The sequence below is a fragment of the Penicilliopsis zonata genome, assembly GCF_001890105.1.
Source record: "Penicilliopsis zonata CBS 506.65 unplaced genomic scaffold ASPZOscaffold_14, whole genome shotgun sequence".
Lineage (NCBI taxonomy): Eukaryota > Fungi > Ascomycota > Eurotiomycetes > Eurotiales > Aspergillaceae > Penicilliopsis > Penicilliopsis zonata.
The window spans coordinates 577,934-596,060 of NW_019208923.1; the positions used below are offsets into that span (position 1 = coordinate 577,934).

At 53.6% G+C, this 18,127-nt stretch overlaps 5 protein-coding genes across 5 annotated transcripts; 2 read left to right on the forward strand and 3 right to left on the reverse strand.

The window, feature by feature from the left end:
* Positions 1-823: 823 nt before the first annotated feature.
* Positions 824-2,001, reverse strand: ASPZODRAFT_153857 (hypothetical protein; the record flags this gene model as incomplete). Its single annotated transcript, XM_022726026.1, has 2 exons — positions 824-1,191; positions 1,257-2,001. The coding sequence occupies 2 exons, from the start codon at positions 1,999-2,001 to the stop codon at positions 824-826; spliced, it is 1,113 nt and encodes a 370-aa protein (XP_022578930.1).
* Positions 2,002-3,116: 1,115 nt separating this feature from the next.
* On the forward strand, positions 3,117-5,036 carry ASPZODRAFT_71772 (hypothetical protein; the record flags this gene model as incomplete). The annotated part of the gene is made up of 4 exons (XM_022729778.1): positions 3,117-3,170; positions 3,228-3,336; positions 3,398-3,636; positions 3,690-5,036. The coding sequence occupies 4 exons, from the start codon at positions 3,117-3,119 to the stop codon at positions 5,034-5,036; spliced, it is 1,749 nt and encodes a 582-aa protein (XP_022578931.1).
* Positions 5,037-5,134: 98 nt separating this feature from the next.
* On the reverse strand, positions 5,135-9,535 carry ASPZODRAFT_18612 (hypothetical protein; the record flags this gene model as incomplete). The annotated part of the gene is made up of 2 exons (XM_022727247.1): positions 5,135-9,374; positions 9,441-9,535. The coding sequence occupies 2 exons, from the start codon at positions 9,533-9,535 to the stop codon at positions 5,135-5,137; spliced, it is 4,335 nt and encodes a 1,444-aa protein (XP_022578932.1).
* Positions 9,536-9,869: 334 nt separating this feature from the next.
* ASPZODRAFT_788632 (hypothetical protein) lies at positions 9,870-11,693 on the reverse strand. Its single transcript, XM_022730229.1, has 2 exons — positions 10,124-11,693; positions 9,870-10,083 (listed from the first exon to the last, which is right to left on the reverse strand). The coding sequence occupies exon 1, from the start codon at positions 11,492-11,494 to the stop codon at positions 10,193-10,195; it is 1,302 nt and encodes a 433-aa protein (XP_022578933.1). The 5' UTR covers positions 11,495-11,693; the 3' UTR covers positions 9,870-10,083; positions 10,124-10,192.
* A 2,738-nt stretch (positions 11,694-14,431) lies between these two features.
* ASPZODRAFT_135248 (hypothetical protein) lies at positions 14,432-18,111 on the forward strand. Its single transcript, XM_022723739.1, has 7 exons — positions 14,432-14,832; positions 14,912-15,383; positions 15,434-15,795; positions 15,874-16,720; positions 16,770-16,953; positions 17,039-17,687; positions 17,753-18,111. Exons 1-7 carry the CDS (start codon positions 14,734-14,736, stop codon positions 17,888-17,890), a joined length of 2,751 nt encoding a protein of 916 aa, XP_022578934.1. The 5' UTR covers positions 14,432-14,733; the 3' UTR covers positions 17,891-18,111.
* The last annotated feature ends 16 nt before the right edge of the window (positions 18,112-18,127 follow it).

Genomic DNA, 18,127 nt, shown 5'->3' on the forward strand with positions numbered 1-18,127 from the left:
TCCTCTTCCACGTTTCCTATTTTATCTACTCCTTTTGTCTTTTCTTGATACCCTGACCGTCAAATCTCTCTCTGCCGCATATCACTCATATTCTTCACCCATCTCTGCATTTCTATCCATCCATCCAGCTCCGGTCAAGTCTTATATTTGCCTATCTAGAATGCCTCACAGCTGTGTTGGTGATAGGTTCGTGGCGTTTACTTCTTAGACTGACGGGTCTGTTTCAACCGGCATCCATCGGCGTCATCATGCATCATGCATTTGCATTCTACTCCATCCATCTATCGGGTTGAGCTCTGTGCCCAGTGCTTATTCTGTCGAGGTATCGGTTGCACCTTCTCCCTCCCCTTCTACAAGGACCCAGAACATAATCAATCAATACCTTCCCCTCATCGTTGTTTCTAGTTCGGTTGGGGCCATATGTACACTAGATTCTCTTAGGTTCTCCTTTCCCTTTTCACTTTCATTTTCCCACATCCTGGGGCGTTACCAACTTGAATTTGTTCTCTGGGAGACAATGGCAAATATGATTATAAATTCTAAATGCATGAATCGGTCCTTCTCCAGTAAATACTTTCTTGATGTACCTATACTATTTGCGTACGCTTTCCCTTCATCCATGTGGATGTGATCAAGTAGAGAGAGACAAATGGTAACCAAAATCAGGTCAAGGATTAAGTATAGGCCGTTTTTAGATAGGATGTGAACATCAATTACTCTGAGAAACCTATCTGACAAAATAGAAGAATACCTTATTCATGTTTCATTCCTCGTAGAAATGAAGAACAGAAGAAAAAAAGACCATCCCTTGTCCACATCACAACTAAACCCCTTCTGCCTCCGAAGTCGTACTCTTATGGTAACTATGTACTGAAATATCATGCTCGACGGAGATCCCGCCTCCGGATTCAAGATCAAAGTGCTCCTTGATGGGACGGGAGTCGCTGAAACAGTGGGTGCGAGCTGCCTGGGAGGCGATAGTCGTCTCCCCTCTGCCGGAGGTCTGGAAAGAGAGCATATTCCATAGGTTGCGGGCGGAAGAAGAAGAAGAGGAGTGGAATGCAGGGCCTTTCTTGGTGAGGGAGAAGCCTGCCCAGATAGACGACAGCGGGAGCGAGATTGAGACCAGAGTTAACACGTTGGAAGACAGTTCCGGCGTGGTGGTTGCATACTGGAGGATGGAAAACAGCGCTGACTCGGTGTTTAGTTTTGATACATAATCCAACAAGAAAAGAAAGAGGACAAGACTTGCTTACCTGGAATGACAAGCGTTTGGCATCCCATGACGAAGATGACTTTCATTGGTCCAAAGTCTCTGACTCCAAGCCGCTCGCGCTGTTTGATAGCGAATCCCAGCTTGGTGACGAAAATGGCACAGAAGAAGCAGATGCTGACCGTGATGACGATGTTGGTAGCGCTTTCCAGCCACTGGATGTCGTCTAATACCCGCTTGCCTAGGATCTGCATGGAGTTCTCCACGGTATACGCCAGTCGGAATCCGATGGGAATCAGCGCCATGAGGATTGATGAGCCGAGAATCGCTCGCCGGTACATACGACGCAGCGTCACGCAGATGAGCTGTACCTGAAGCACTAGAGAGCCCTCGATACAGAGCAGCATCAAGAAGGTCAGGACAACGCCGAGGATGGAGTCTGCATAGGCGCTGGCCCCAACGCGCGAGTAGTCCTCGGCAAAGAGGGCGTATGGATTCTCGAAGCCGGTCGTGAAATAGATGACTTGGCACAGCAGTCGTCCGATGTTGAAAAACAAAGACAAGCTATTGAGGATAAACACATGCGACCCGCGCTTTTCAGGCCTCGTCAGGAGCATCAGAATCACAAAGAGGATGATGGAGGCACCGAGCTGCGCCCCATAGTTGATGCAGATCCGAATGCCATATTGGATGAAGTCGTTCAAACTTGCCAGAGGAACCGGGAACGGAGTCCCATCCGCATGATGGAAGATGAGATTCTGAGTGAAGGGATCGAAGTCGGAGGCCATGCTTGCGCCTGCTAGAATCGAAAAGTGCTATGTCTGGTATGAAGAAAGAGATACGAGGTTTTTTCGATGGAAGAGCTCGTGATAACACCCTGTCAAGGTGTATTTGTAGGAGAATCTCAAGCATGTCGAGATAAAGAAGGAGAGTCTTGGGAAAGACAGACATCTTCAGACTCACTTGTGTGTCGAGCTGAACCGGGTCTCTCTCTGGTGGGTGGGCATATTCTTCACCATACTGAGACAGACAATATAATCAAAAGTGGTGACTTCGTCACGGAACAATACAATAAAGGATAACTGCATACAGACAATGATAAGTGAAGATAAGTGGATCCATCCTCAGACAGGCTTGTATCTGCTCTCCTCTGCCACAGTCAGTGCGTCGGTGGTGGGGAGAACAATATCAAGAACGGGGAGAACAATATGAAGCCGTAGAACAAAGACACAGCACCACAACCAACAGTCGAGTAGAGCTCGACTCGCAGCACCAAATTGAATCGAGCTTTCCGCCGCTACCATGGTTCAGCTGATCGTCAGCTCCTTCTTTTCTCTAGGAATAGGACTCTGTGGAAATAAATGCACTGTTTTGCCAGCTGCGGAGGCCACCGCATAGTCGATCAATGCAGATACTCCAATGCTGTAATTTGACAATTGATACTGAGACATGTCGAGATTTTAAGACCTAAAGAGAAACCGTTTAGCCAGTGACTCAATCAACAGCTTTCACTCAGACTGTAGGAGCTGCCCATCACCGTTTCTAAGAGGTCAAGAAGGGCGAATAGGTGGAACACTATATTATTTTGAGGACATTTTTAGATGACCTTATCCAAATGTATGCCAATCCAGACAGTACTCAGGGAATTAGCAACGCTGATGGCTGTTGCGAGTGAGTGCAAGTTCGAGTGCAGAGAAGGAGGGATGGATGCCTTAACATGATGCCAAATGATGCCTTAAAATGCTGCCTGAAATAATGCCTTATGATGCCTGAAAGTGATGCCTCAAAATGATGCCTTAAGCCAACCACCAGCCAAGAATCAGTGCGGGGGAATCCAAGCGACGGCGTCAGGAACGTTGACAGCCCGCTCTGCTTTCTGTTCTCTCGCAACGCTGGTCTCATCATGGCGACTGTGCCTCAGAGGACTCTGAACTGGCTGTACAGCGTTCTCACAAAGGTACGGTCTTGCGGAATGCCCTTGTTCCCTGCGAGTTTCTGACCAGACGCGGAGCAGGACCACCACGACCCCAAACAAACGTATCTCGATCCCAACCGCACGTACTACGATGTCGCCAGGGCGCTCACTCAGTATCCCACCCTGTCCCCTCGGACAGATGTCTACAGTGAGTATCTCCGCGGGTGTCTGCGGCAGCACAGGGCTGATCGAACCATCCCCATGACCAGCATACGAGAACGGGTATTCTGCTCTCCTCCTCCATATCGTGGGCACGCTTCCTGTTTCCTTCCGCGGCACGGTATACAACTTTCCAATAGCCTTATGGGTGCCGAATTCCTATCCTCGAGAACCGCCGATTGTCTATGTCACTCCGACTCAGGATATGGCTGTTCGCATCGGCCAACATGTGACGCTGGAAGGCAGGGTGTACCACCATTACTTGGCGCATTGGGCGGAAGCATGGGATGTCAGTATATCATGATCATCTGGGCTATATGAAGCTGATAAGGATTCATCTAGAAATCTTCCCTTGTCGACTTTCTCTCCATCCTGCGGGAAGTATTCGCCAAGGAACCGCCGGTCAGATACAAGCAACAGCAGCAGCAGCAACAGCAACCAAGACAGCCTGAGCCAGTTCAAACCCCGCCTCCTGTGCCTCCTTTACCGGCAGAGCTCGCATCCTCGAGCTCTCCAACGCCTGCTCCGCAAGGTACAACACCAACGCCCCCTCGCCCTCCGAAGCCGGGACAAGCCGTTGCATCCCCCGCAGAAGGTCGATACAATTCGCCTCCGCCATTACCTCCATTACCTCCGAAAGACCAAGACGCTAGACGTCTGTCCTATCAGCCGCAAGCAAATTTGAATACCTTTAGCCAGCATGTTTCTCAACATGTTCCTGAAAGACCGTCCAACCTCGGGCGCGCGGTGCACGCTTATCCATCGCAACAGCCACATCAACAAGCTGCACCTGCACCTGCATTAGCACCGCCCTATCGTCAGGGACCGACCAATACCTTTCCAGTGCAAAGTAATGCTTCCGGGGTACGCGTATCACCGCAAGCCCCCCGTTATGGAACTCAATTTACATCTTCACCTTCCCCTACCCAGCGATTTCCCAATCAGTATCCTCCGCAGCAACCAACACAGCAGCAGCAGCAGCAGCTACCACCACACTATCCTCATCAAACACAGCCAGTCCAGCCAGCTCCGCCTCCAAGTAAAGTGGAAACCCCCGATCTTCTCACGTCACCCTTTGAGCTTGAACTGCCGTCCTTTGCACCATCGGGACCTGTCCCACCCATCCCGCCGAATCCGCAGAAAGACGCCCTCCTGCACGCAGTCGCGCGCACGGTCACCGAAACGCTGCAGTCGAATGTGGCGCAGTCCAAGTGCGCGGCGCAGTCGCTCACGTCGCAGTCCCAGAGTCTCCTCGCGGCCATCGCCACTCTGCAGGGCGAGATGGCCGCCCTGCAGAGCTTCCATTCAACCCTACAGTCGAACACGTCCATTCTTCAGCAATTCATCCGGCGAGCCGACGGCGTCATCGCCGAAGCCCAGGCGCGGATCTCATCGCCCGCTCCTCCTCCTTCATCCGCAGCCTCTGCACCCGACGGGCCCTCGTCCTCCACAGGATTACCACCCATCGACGACCTCCTGGTAGCCCCGACTGTAGTAGGCAAGCAACTGTACGACCTGGTTGCCGAAGAGCGCGGCATCGAGCAGGCAATCTATGCGCTGCAGGCGGCGCTGGTGCGCGGGATCATCGGCGTGGAGACTTGGTCGCGGCATACGCGGGGGTTGGCGCGCGAGGCGTTCCTTAGGCGAGCTCTTATTCGGAAGATTGGTAAGGGGATGGGATTGGAGTGACTAGTATACTTATAAAGTAGAAAGAAGAATATGTACTGTACAGAACGCCAGTAATGCTAGGAGAGCAACAGGGAGGGTATGTATAGAGTTAAAACATATTACCTCCTCTTCTTTTCACAGACCTGGGTCCAAACATCTTCAAAGACGGTCTTCCGGGCACCCAACTGGCCGTCATAAAAGTTCATCCGGCGGACAACCTCCATGGCGCCCGTGCCGAGGGAAACCGTCTTGCCCATGATGATACACTCGGAGACGCCCTCGATGAGGTCGACGCGGCCTGCGCCACCGGCGTCGAAGAGATGGTCGGCCGTCTTCTCGAACGAAGCGAGCTGGAGGACCGAGTCGCGCATCTTGGCGAGGCCGAAGCGCGTGATGCCCAGAACCTCGCCCTTGTAGGTCATCACGTCGGCGAGGAGTTGCATGTGGCGCGGGTCGATGCCCATGTCCTTCATCACCTCGCTGATCTCCTGGACGATGGTGACGCGCGCGGCCTCGATGCCCAGCACCTCGCGCATCTCCATGACGTTGTTCGTGTGGGTGTGCTGCCCGTTGACACCGAGCGTGTTCATGCACTCCTTTAACCCGTACCCTTCCACCAGCAGGGTGTTGGTCGTCGAGGTCTCGTCGGTGCGGATGATCGCCCGGTTCGCCTGCGGGTGACCCAGGACCTGGATGTCCGGGAGCATGCGTTTCAGGTGCTTGAGGCGCAGGAAGGGGTCGATGCTCGTCGCCGCCACCTCCGTCTTGGTCAGTAGCTTCTTCGAGTTCGGGTCCAGGTCCATGTAGATGTGGATGTGCGAGCGCGTGTGGTCGACCACCAGGTCTTTCGCCTTGAAGCGTTTGTGCGTCTTGATCGCCGCCACGATCCGTCCGATGTTCAGCTCCAGCGCGAGGTCGCGGATCGTCCGCCAGTTGATCTTCACCGTCAGGTACGCCTGTTTGCCCGTCCACACTTCGCGCACGTAATGGATGATGTCCCGCAGGTAGGTCTTCTCGATCCGCCCCTTGACGATCCGCGCCGCGACGGTGCTGTCCTTGGTCACCAGGTCACACGAGATCACGGGCGTGCTGATCTCCTTGGACGCGTTGATGATCTCCTTGATTCGCGGCACACCTTGCGTGATACTCATGCCCGCCACACCGGCAAAGTGGAAGGTCTTGAGGGTCATCTGCGTGCCCGGTTCACCGATGGATTGTGCGCCCACGGCGCCCACGGCGTGACCAGGCTCCACCTGCGCCTTCTTATACTTCATCAGACAGAGCGAGATGAACTCGCGCAGCGTCCGCTCCGTCAGTTTTGCCGTGTGGTGTAGCCCTTGCAGCCCGCGCTCCTCCTCCTCCTCCTCGTCGTCGCCGCGATCCCCGCCGCGCGAGATGAGCTTGTCAGCCTTGGACTGCACGTAATTCTGGATCGAATCGAGAAAGTCACGCGCACTCTCCAGCTGGTCGATGCCGTAGTCGCTACGATCCATGTAGTCAAGGGTCGCGCCCATCAGGTCCTTGCGGACCAGCTTGGCGCGTTCCCGCGACAACATCTCCTCGCACACCTCCATGATCTCCTGGGGAAACAGACTGCGTTCGTCGTTGCGGAAGGTGGTCGACTCGGCGTGAATGAAGGTCCGGTCGAAGTGGACGGGCTTGGCTTTACCCTCCATGTCGACGGGATCCAACTTGTCGTCGCCGTACTGGAACTGAACAATGTTGGAGGAGGAGTTGCGGACGGTGTCATCGTACCGACTGGAGAGATCCTCCAGCGACTTCATCAGCCGTCGCGACATGTAACCCGTCTCGGCGGTCTTGACCGCGGTATCGACCAGACCTTCACGGCCGGACATGGCGTGGAAGATGAACTCGTACGGGGTCAATCCGGAGAAGAAACTGTTGCGCACGAACCCCTTGGACGGCGGCTGCCGGGCGTTCTTGGGGAAATGTGGCAGCGTACGGTCCTGGAACCCATCCTGGACTCGCTGCCCGCCGATGATCTGCTGCCCGACCAGGGCCACCATCTGAGAGACGTTGATACTCGAGCCTTTCGATCCGGACGTGGCCATGATCAGTGGGGAGTTGTACTTGCTGAGCTGGGCGATACACTCGTCACCGGCCTGCTGACGGACCTTACTCAGGATACCGGACAGTTGGTTCTCCATGGTCTGCAACTCGTCGCAACCGGGATACTTCTCCAGCGTCCCGGCCTTGTACTTGGCGATGACGTCGTCACACTGCGCGTAGGCGGCCTCGACCAGGTCGTTCTTGGAGCGGATGAGGCTCGCGCTCGGGTAGACGTCGGTGATGCCGATGGAGAAGCCCATGTTGGTGAACCAGCGGGCGGACAGTTTGGAGAGGCGGTTCATGCCCTCGGCGGCGGCGGCGGGGCCGTAGTCACGCAGCATGATGTAGAAGATGTTATCCTTCTTGCCGGAGCCGATGGTGGACTTGTCCATGACGCCGCACATGACCTCTGAGTTGCGGACGACCAGCCAGCCGTCATTGGGGTCGAGATCCTTGGGCCGACCGTTCTTGGGGGGCTTGTACTCGCGGCAGGCGGCGTCCAGGTTGACCATGACGGGGTCGTCGAGGTTGGGCCGCATGAGGATGTTGAAGACCTGCTTGCCCGTCCAGAGCATCTGGGGCTTCAGGGTGGCGGGCGGGGGCAGGTCGAAGCGGGTCTGGGGCCCGAGCATGTACAGACAGATCTGGGTGAAGGAGCGGCGGTCGAAGAAGTTGTCCTTGCTGCTGAGGATGTAGGCGGCGCTGATGAAGTCCTGGATGGCGGAGATGATGGGTTCGCCGTTCTTGGGGGTGGCGAGGTTGTTCTTGACGCCCATCAGCTCCATGGCCTCGGCGCGGGCCTCCTCGGTCTGCGGGACGTGCAGGTTCATCTCGTCGCCGTCGAAATCGGCGTTGTACGGGTTGCAGACACACTCGTTCAGGCGGAAGGTGCGGTGCGGGCGGACCTTGGCGAAATGGGAGAGGATGGAGAGCTTGTGCAGCGAGGGCTGGCGGTTGAAGAGCACGATGTCGCCGTCCTCGATGTGGCGCTCGACCACGTCGCCCTCCTGCAGCTGATCGGCCATCATGTTGAGGTTGCCGTATTTGAGGAAGGTCTTGTGGTCGGAGCCGCGCTTGATCAGGTAGTTGGCGCCCGGCCACTTCTTCTGGCCGTTGCGGATGCGGCCCTGCAGTTTCTCGCGGTTGTAGCGGGTGACGACCTCCGGGTAGGTCATGTTCTTGGCGACGAGCTCGGGGACGGCGACCTCGTCGACGCGCAGGTTGGGATCGGGCGAGATGACGGTACGGCCGGAAAAGTCGACGCGCTTGCCCGACAGGTTGCCGCGAAAACGGCCCTGTTTGCCCTTGAGCCGCTGGACGAAGCCACGGATGGGCTTGCCCAGATCGGCCTTGTTGAAGCCCGGGACATCACTGTTGATATAGACGGCGATCTGCAGCTGCATGTAGTCCCAACATTCCATGATGGTGTGGACGGGGGCGCCCTTGAGCAGGGCATTTTTCAGGTTGATGTTACTCTGGACGATATCGCCGAGTTTGGCGGTCAGGTCGTCCTCGGTGGAGGCGGCATCCTGGCCGACGGAGGGACGGATGCAGACGGGGGGCGCCGGGATGAACTGCCAGAGGAACATCTCCGGGCGGGCCTCCTGCGGGTTGAGGCCGAGCAGCTCGCAGTCGGTGTCGGAGATCTTCTTGAAGAGGTTGAGGACGCGCAGGGCGTTGAGGTCATCCTGGGCCTTCTTGTAGTGCTTCTCGACCTCGGCGTTGGAGCTGCGGGCCTCTTCGAGGGAGCGGTCGAAGACGATCTTGCTCGGCGGGGGCACCTTCTTCATCGAGGTGGAGGTGTTGAAGGCGCGGAACTGGTCGTGGGTGATCTTCAGGGCACTGGTCCCGGCCTTCTTGACGACGCCGTTGATGGCGCCGCAGGCCTCGCAGACGCGCGTCTTCCGACAGCGGTCGTTGATGCGCTTCGCGATCTGCATCCGGCGCAGGTTGTCGAGCGCCGGGCGCCGCATCTCGCGCAGAAACGCCCGCCGCTCGGCCTCGGGCAACAGCACGCGCGAGCACTCCTTACAGATCTCCTGGAGGATCCCGATCACCCGCTTGAAGTAGCCGACGTGGAAGGCCGGCAGGACGAGGCGCACATGGCCAAAGTGCCCGTTGCACTCGGCGAGTTTATGCCCGCACGTCGCGCACGACGCCGTCTTGTTCGAGATGCCCATCCGCGTGTCCAACGGGCCGTTTGGCACCACCGTGCGGTCATGGTCGAGATCGAAGAATTTGCGGTCCGACACTTCGACGACAGTCTGGCTCACGATATCATCGTTGGACCTGTCAACATCGCAATTAGCAATTATCAATGAGCAATATATCATAGAAAGGGATATTTTTTCATACAAAACTCCAAACTTCAACTCCTTGATCACCTTCGGGACGCTGTCGATGACCTGGGCCTTGCCCAGGTCCACCTGCACACCTTCAGGAGGCTGCATCTCACGAGGGCATACCGGGAGCGACCTCGAGTCGAATCAATGGCTTTTCTGCTGTTATCGCACAGGCAACTCGCCGGATCGCAGCTGGAGGTGAGGCGAGATGGTTGGTGACTGGCGGGGTTGGCCACGAACTTTTTTCTGAGGCTGGAAAGCTCCCCTCCAATCACGTGTCACCTGGCCAAATACTAAATAGTAAATACTCTGAGTAATAATAATACTACAGAGTCCATAGAATATATTCGAAAGAAGAATTTGAAATAGTTAATGGTTAATAAGACATAAATCAGTTTACGTAGTCAAGATGTTGAGGTTGTACTCATACTATATATACTGTCTACATATTGTCTATATATTGTCTAGCATATCTCACATGGATCATCTGGTAATCATAGGCTAGGTATACAATAGAAGTACATGTAGTAACTACTATAGAACACAGTAAGGGTAAGAGAACTAGTGGTTGGTAGTCTAAGAATTCGTAAATACAGGCAGACAGTGCTGCACATCAGCAAATCCACGGTGGGAAGGCCGGGAAGATGATCTCATTCGGATCAAGAAGGTAGTGGGCGGGTCAAGAATATAATATAATATAATATAAGAATTCACAGAAACCATCGCGGCAAGAGGAAAAAAAAAAAAAAAAAAAAGAGAAGAGCCCTATTTCACCTCGTTCGCGTCGGAAAACGGACTTTCCCCGCGGATAGGGAGGTCTGCCACAAGTCCCGTCGAGCTCATGGTCCGGCGGTGGCGCTCTTTGGCGGAGACAGCCTCCTCCTGTTCCTCGGGTTGATCTTTGAAGGGGCTCTGCTCGGCATTGGCATTATCATGGGAGATTGTGACCGTGACTGTTGTTGCAGTGTCGGTCTGGTTGTGCGTGGGGGAAGAAGAAGAAGAAGAAGAAGAAGGAGAAGAGGTTGCTCCATCAGCGGTGGTTGGTCTGGACTCGGGCTGCTCCTCGGTGATGGTGAGGACCGGGGTGGCACCGGCGGTCGGGGCGCTGGGTTTGGGCTTGCCCGAGCGCGTGACGGTGACGGGTTTGGCGGTGACGGTGCGGGCAACGATGGAGCTATTGTTCATGGAAGGGCTGGAGATGGCCTGGGCGTGGGCGATCTGGGTCGGGCTGATGGCGGGGACGGCGGGGACGCCCGAGAGCGAGGTGGCGGCGGCGTCGTCGTCGTCGTCGGCGCTGGTGTTGTGGATGCTCACGACGGCGGCGCGGGAGCGCATGATCTGCTGGGCGGGCATGGGGCTGACGATGGCGTTGTTCCGATAGATGGTGGTGGCGACGCTGCTGCGCAGACTGGGCGAGATGCTCTGGTGGCCCGACAGACCGGACCAGGCGGAGTCGCGGAGATCGCCGGGCATGAAGAAGTGTTGATCCGGGGCGGCGCCGGGCAGCGGAGGCACGGGGGGCACCAGGTGGTCGGGGGTGTCGGATGGGGAGCGGTTGGTGACGCCGGGGATGTATGCGATCTGGATGACGTTGGAGGCGCGGGTGAGGACGGTGGACGCGATGGAGTTGGTGGACTTGCGCGCCTGTTGGGCGTTGGACAGATTGCTCTGGCAGTCAACTTTCTCGTGGACGGAGCGCATGCTGGTATCCTCTCGGGCGATGGTTTCCTCTTGCTGGCGCTTCTTGCGGATGACGAACCACCAGACGAGGAAGGTCACGATGGCGACCAGGGCAAGACCGCCGATGACGCCGCCGGCGATGGCGCCGGCGTTCGTCCCGCCCCCCGTCGATTTTGCTGGTGTGCTGGCGGCAGTGGTGGTGGTCGGGTCCTTGACGCAGGAGGTGGTGGCACAGGCGGTACACGACTCGCTGGTCATCGTACAGGTGTATCCATCGGCACAGGTCGGGCATGCGGGCGCGGAGGACGAGCACGAGACGCACCGTTTGAAAACCGAACGGGCAGAGAAATCGATTGGAGAAAACGAGTCGCTGAAGTGGAGAGACATGGTGGTGGTGGTGGTTGGTGGGTAGGTAAAAGAGAGTACGGGTAATCGTTCGTCGTCAAGGGGGATAACCAGAAGTCGAATAGAGTATATAACAATTGAACAGAGAGACGGAGAGATGAGAACGAGAAGAATCCAATAAAAATCGCCGTCAAGATTTTTTTTTGAATAAAAAAAATAAAAGGAGTGGCAGGCCGGTCAACGGCGAGAGACGAGAGCGAGGGAGGGACAAAAAGCGCAGATGCTCCAACGAACGTCAAGTCGTGAGCGATTTGGTCATCAAACGAGTGGAAAAAAAAAATACAATAAATGCAATAAAACAAAATGGAAACAAAAGGAGTGTCTGGGTAGGATAGATGTTGATTCGCAAGTCAGGGACTGATACGCATAGTTATTCCTCGCGATCAACCCTCACTGATCGAGGCGGTCGCATACAAAACGGGCGGTTGGGGGGGTCGGGTACTGAGGGAGTAAAGCTGTCGACTGAGAGGCGAGAAGACGGCAGGAAGATGGACAGACGTCGTGGTATCGTCTGGAAGGATAAGATGGAGATGAAGATGAAGAGGAAGATAGAAATGACGATGAAGACGATGGAGACAGGACAGGAGAAAAGAATTGGCCGTGGGCGAGAAGAGGAGAGAGAGAGGGAGAGAGGGAGGGTGGAGGGAGGGTGGAGAGGGCGAACGTGTGCAAGCGTCACTAGCTGTCTTGGGTATTGGCACGCACTGCTAGGTACCTAGTAGGTCCTAGTTATTATTAAACATACTATAGTATATAGTTACTACATAACTATAGTATATAAAATATACTAAATATTTACTAATAACTAATGAATCTTTGAAGAATAGACATCTGAAGAATAACCATATATTATGAAGAACCAGTCCTACTAGGTACTACCTATCTGTCCGTCTAATAGTGGCACTGGCAGTACTTTGGTGCGTGGCATAAGCGGCCCACGTTCCTCCTGGCCCGCCCACGCACACGGGAAATTAATTAATTTCAGCCTTCTGGATTACCTGCAGACGGCACCAACAGTCGAGACCAGCATCAACACAACATGTACTACCTAACATTATGAACTGATTGTTATTATCTAGAGTGCTCCGGACGGAGTACTCTGTACCACATGAAAATAATGGCTACTACATACTCCGTACATACTCCGTACTCTGTTGTCAGACCAATATTGTTGACGACCTGCCACGCGGCCCCTTGTTCATATGGAGGAACGGAGTAGGGAAACTTCCGAGTGTAGGTTCTTACTAAGAGGAATAGTATGAATATTATTGCATATTATGAATAGCAGATCTACTGATCTAGACTGCTAATCCAGCCTCAACAACTTAATCTTATGCCACAGATCAGTAGTGAGTACTTACTGATAGAAGTCTTTCTACTCTACCGAGAAAATAACAATGCTTGAGGCATGAGATAATTATTCTGCAGTCATTCGACTGTGGCTTAGCCTCGTGAGACAGGATCGTGCTGCTAATAATATGTACGGATCAACGCCTGAACCCTCAGGCACCTTGCTTTGAGAGAGGTAACTATATAGTATAACCATAGTAACTATATAGTAATACCTAATTACCTATACCCTATGTCTACAATTCAATATACTAAAATGACCAAGTAGTCAGTTATAAATATGGACAGTCTGATTCTAACTCTAGCGGTGGAGATTAAAATCTAGGTGTCCTAGTAGACGGGTAGATAATCTTCTTAGTTGTCTAGAGTGTGTATCTTAGTACTAGAGTCAGTAAGAGTTAACAGTACTTCACTAGTTATACTACATATTAGTTCCTAATTATTGATACAGAGTACAGAGTATTATACTCTATATAGTTATATGCTATTTATCAATGATAGACTACAGGCAAGACACTTCTTGAATTGAACCCCTGCACATCATCCAAGAATAGAACACAGGCTTAGTCAGGGTTATATTTAGAAGACGGTACTATGGTACTGAATTGTGGATAGGATCAACATAATGGTAGGACTTGACTTCGCTAACTAATAAGTCATCATTATACTCGGTAAGTAATGATATATAAATCATAGATAAGAGTATGAATATCAACAGATATAATCTAGCCGAAGAGATCCATAGAATGAAGGGATGGAATGTGATCAATCCATGGCATCTGAGGTGCTTCCTAGGTAATTACTAGGTACCTACCTACTGTAGTGGCTCTCCCTGACAATACCATACATACCATACATACCATACATACCATACATACCATACTCAATAATCAATACTCAATACTCAATACTCAGCTGCAGTGGGGCCGCTAATTACCCCGTAACCCGCCAGACCCTGACCAAGGGTCTTTCAGGGTTCAACAATTAGCTATAGCTGAGTCTGTCGGATTCAACGGGAGAGAGATGAATGGATGGTGAAATGAATAGATGGGAACAATGTAAGAGATGGAACCCTCATCGATCAGCAGAGACCTACCGCAGATTCCACGTATTATTGCCATACCAAGTGAGCAGCAGGTATGCGTGGCGGCCTCGGGCACAAAAAGGGTCTGAAGGGTCTGAAGGGTCCGAAGGGTCTGAGGTCTGAAGGTCTGAAGAGTCTTCAAGCACAGAGGAAAAGAAATGTCTGTGTAGATGTAGTAGAATCATTGATTAGATCTCTCTCTCTCTCTCTCTCTCTCTTCTATTATTATCATCTCTGTTATTCTCAGTCTACACCTGTCAGGGTCCGAAAATTAATACCCACCCAACCCAGCCTCAGCCAGTGTTCTTCACCCTCCAACCACACAGCCTCCAGTGCTGGACCACCTTTCTTTCTTCTGAAACCACCCTGCCTCCTTTCCCCCCCCCCCCTTCCTCTCTGCTCATCTAGCGTCCTGTTTTTATTTTCTGTACTCACTACCTACCTTTCTGCTGCAAGAAGGTACAGAGAATATTCCTCTCTCGTCTGCCACAACATCGTCTTTCGTTGAGAAACAGGCGACAGGCATCATCCTTCCTAGTGGGCTTCCTTCAGCCCTGGCGGCTTACCTCCTCCTCCTCCTGCTCCTGCTGCGCCTGCGTCTCCATCTTTGGCTTGTCTTGCCTATTTTTTATTTTTATTTTTTTGCTTTCTTGCTTTCTTTCTTTTTATTTTATCGGTCGCTGGATCTGCTTTCGTCAACACTTCCTCCTCCTTGTTTCGTTGAGATACCCGTCGGCCTTGCTTCGTCTGTTTGGTTCGATCATAACAACTGCTTCTCCCTTGCACCATGGCGTACAGTGGCACAGGTGCACATTCACCGGGGGCCTACGATGAGGGCCAGGGGAGCCCTGAGGGCCACCGACTGCAGGATCTGGGCAACTCCAATGTAAGTGAGATGGAAATCTGGTTTTTGATTACCCCCCTCCGAGGTGTCGGTCACCAAACTAACTGCCTGCCCTGCGCAGTACGACGATGAGGCTGCTCGAGGACTCCTCAGTCAGCAGGGCCCCTTCACCGGCGGGCCCTTTGACGACCCCCACCAGCGTGGTGCCTCGCCCGCACGACCCATCTCGGGCTACAGCTTGACGGAAACGTACGCCGCAGACGCGCCCGCATACCATGACCCCTACAACACCGCCGGGTCGACCTATTCGGCCCAGTCTCTCGAGAGCCCCGCGGCCGCGTTTGGCGTCCCCGGCCGCGTTGCCTCCCCGTATGCGCGCAGTGAGACCTCGTCTACCGAGGCCTGGCGACAGCGTCAGGCGCCTGGCGGAGCCGGTGGTGGCCTGCGCCGCTATGCGACTAGGAAAGTCAAGCTGGTCCAAGGCTCCGTCCTCAGTGTCGACTACCCGGCCCCGAGCGCCATCCAGAACGCCATCCAGGCCAAATACCGCAATGATCTTGAGGGCGGCAGTGAAGAGTTCACCCACATGCGATGTAAGACCGTTTTATTCTTCTTCTTTTGCAATTCCCTTAACCTCAATTAGATACCGCGGCAACCTGCGATCCCAACGAGTTCACCCTGCACAATGGCTACAACCTGAGACCCGCCATGTACAATCGCCACACTGAGCTGCTCATCGCCATCACCTACTATAACGAGGACAAGCAGCTGACCTCCCGTACCCTGCATGGTGTCATGCAGAACATCCGCGACATCGTCAACCTCAAAAAGTCGGAATTCTGGAACAAAGGTGGTCCCGCCTGGCAAAAAATTGTCGTCTGTCTCGTGTTCGATGGTATCGATCCTTGCGACAAGGATACCTTGGACGTCCTGGCTACCATCGGTATCTACCAGGATGGCGTTATGAAACGCGATGTTGATGGCAAAGAGACCGTCGCCCATATTGTAAGCCCTATGAAGAGAAGTTACCTTTTTTTTTTTTTTTTTTTTTTTTTTTTTTCTTTTCCAAACTAACACCCGCAGTTCGAGTACACCACACAACTATCGGTGACCCCGAATCAGCAGCTGATCCGGCCCACTGACGATGGCCCGTCGACGCTGCCTCCTGTGCAGATGATGTTCTGCCTGAAACAGAAGAACAGCAAGAAGATCAACTCGCATAGATGGCTGTTCAACGCATTTGGCCGCATTCTCAACCCCGAAGTCTGTATTCTGCTCGATGCAGGTACCAAGCCCGGTCCCAAGTCCCTGTTGCACCTGTGGGAAGCCTTCTACAACGACAAGGACCTCGGAGGCGCCTGTGGTGAGATCCATGCCATGCTGGGCAAGGGCTGGAGAAACCTGATCAATCCCCTGGTCGCCGCCCAGAATTTCGAGTACAAGATCAGTAACATCCTCGACAAGCCCCTCGAGAGTTCTTTTGGATACGTCAGCGTGTTGCCCGGTGCCTTCTCAGCCTACCGCTTCCGCGCCATCATGGGCCGTCCGCTGGAACAATATTTCCACGGTGACCACACCCTGTCCAAACAGCTCGGCAAGAAGGGTATCGAGGGCATGAACATCTTCAAGAAGAACATGTTCCTGGCCGAGGATCGTATCCTGTGTTTCGAACTGGTCGCCAAGGCGGGCTCCAAATGGCATCTTTCCTACGTCAAGGCCTCCAAGGGTGAGACCGACGTTCCCGAGGGAGCGCCCGAGTTCATCTCCCAGCGTCGTCGTTGGCTGAACGGCTCCTTCGCCGCCGGCATCTATTCCCTCATGCACTTTGGTCGCATGTATAAGAGTGGTCACAACATCATCCGCATGTTCTTCCTGCACATCCAGATGTTGTACAACGTCTTCCAGACCATTCTTTCCTGGTTTTCATTGGGTAAGTCTTCAACGCTGTTCCTTCTTCACCCAGCTAACCCGGTGTCTAGCCTCGTACTGGTTGACTACTTCGGTCATTATGGACCTGGTCGGCACTCCCAGCGCCTCCAACGGCGAAACTGCCTTCCCCTTTGGTGCCACTGCCACTCCCATTGTCAATACCATCCTGAAATACATCTATCTTGCCTTTTTGCTGTTGCAGTTTATCCTGGCGTTGGGTAACCGTCCCAAGGGGTGAGTTTTTTCTTCTTCTTCTTCTTCTTCTTCTTCCTTCTTCTTTCTTCTTCCTTGTGATTGAGAGGTTCTAACTCGTCTTCAGATCCAAGTTTTCATATCTCTCCTCGTTTGTCGCGTTTGGTGTCATCCAGGTCTATATCATCATCGATTCCATGTACCTCGTTGTGCATGCATTCAGCGGTGGCACACCCATGGACTTTGTGACCGATCAGGGCGTGGGAGCATTCCTGAAATCCTTCTTCTCGTCCACGGGTGCCGGTATCATCATCATTGCGCTGGCCGCGACCTTTGGGCTGTATTTCGTCGCGTCGTTCATGTACATGGACCCCTGGCACATGTTTACCTCGTTCCCGGCCTACCTGCTCGTGCAATCGTCGTACATCAACATCCTGAACGTCTATGCGTTCAGCAACTGGCACGATGTCTCGTGGGGTACCAAGGGTGCCGACAAGGCGGATGCCCTGCCCTCGGCCAAGACGACCAAGGACGAGAAGAGCAGCGAGGCCGTCATCGAAGAGATCGACAAGCCTCAGGCCGACATCGACAGCCAGTTCGAAGCCACGGTGAAGCGAGCCCTGACGCCGTACGTTGCCCCGAAGGAACACGACGAAAAGACGCTGGAGGACTCGTACAAGAGCTTCCGAACCCGCCTGGTCACCCTGTGGATTTTCAGCAACGGCCTGCTCGCGTTATGCATCACCAGCGATGGTCTAGACAAATTCGGTTTCACGGTAAGATTTCACATTCAATAGCTTCCATACATGAAGGGATGGTACTAATCTAATTCTTTCTCCAGTCCTCCGCCACCGAGCGTACCTCCCGCTTCTTCCAGGCCCTCCTGTGGGCCAACGCCGCCATGGCCCTCTTCCGTTTCACCGGCGCGTGCTGGTTCCTGGGCAAGACGGGGATTATGTGCTGCTTCGCCCGTCGGTAAACGGGCGGTCATGTTCGCCACCTGTCGGGCTGGCGGACCCCGTCCTTGTGGCACATTCCTCGATTTGTATTCTACATACTGTTGTCTGCTTTTTTTCTCCACACTGGTCTTTACGTTGTTGTTTTCTTCGCGTCGATCTAATGTCAGGGTGACATTTACGTCTTAGTCTTAGCGATACACGAATGGACATTATGTCTAGCGTAACCACTACTGGTAAATAGGAGTCTGTAAATCTGG

Bases quoted from the DNA above. Each gene is read 5' to 3' on its own strand.
- ASPZODRAFT_788632 (XM_022730229.1), bottom strand. From the start codon at position 11,494: ATGTCTCTCCACTTCAGCGACTCGTTTTCTCCAATCGATTTCTCTGCC.
- ASPZODRAFT_135248 (XM_022723739.1), top strand. From the start codon at position 14,734: ATGGCGTACAGTGGCACAGGTGCACATTCACCGGGGGCCTACGATGAG. The intron at 15,384-15,433 runs GTAAGACCGTTT...AACCTCAATTAG, and splicing joins AGAGTTCACCCACATGCGAT to ATACCGCGGCAACCTGCGAT. The intron at 15,796-15,873 runs GTAAGCCCTATG...TAACACCCGCAG, and splicing joins AAGAGACCGTCGCCCATATT to TTCGAGTACACCACACAACT.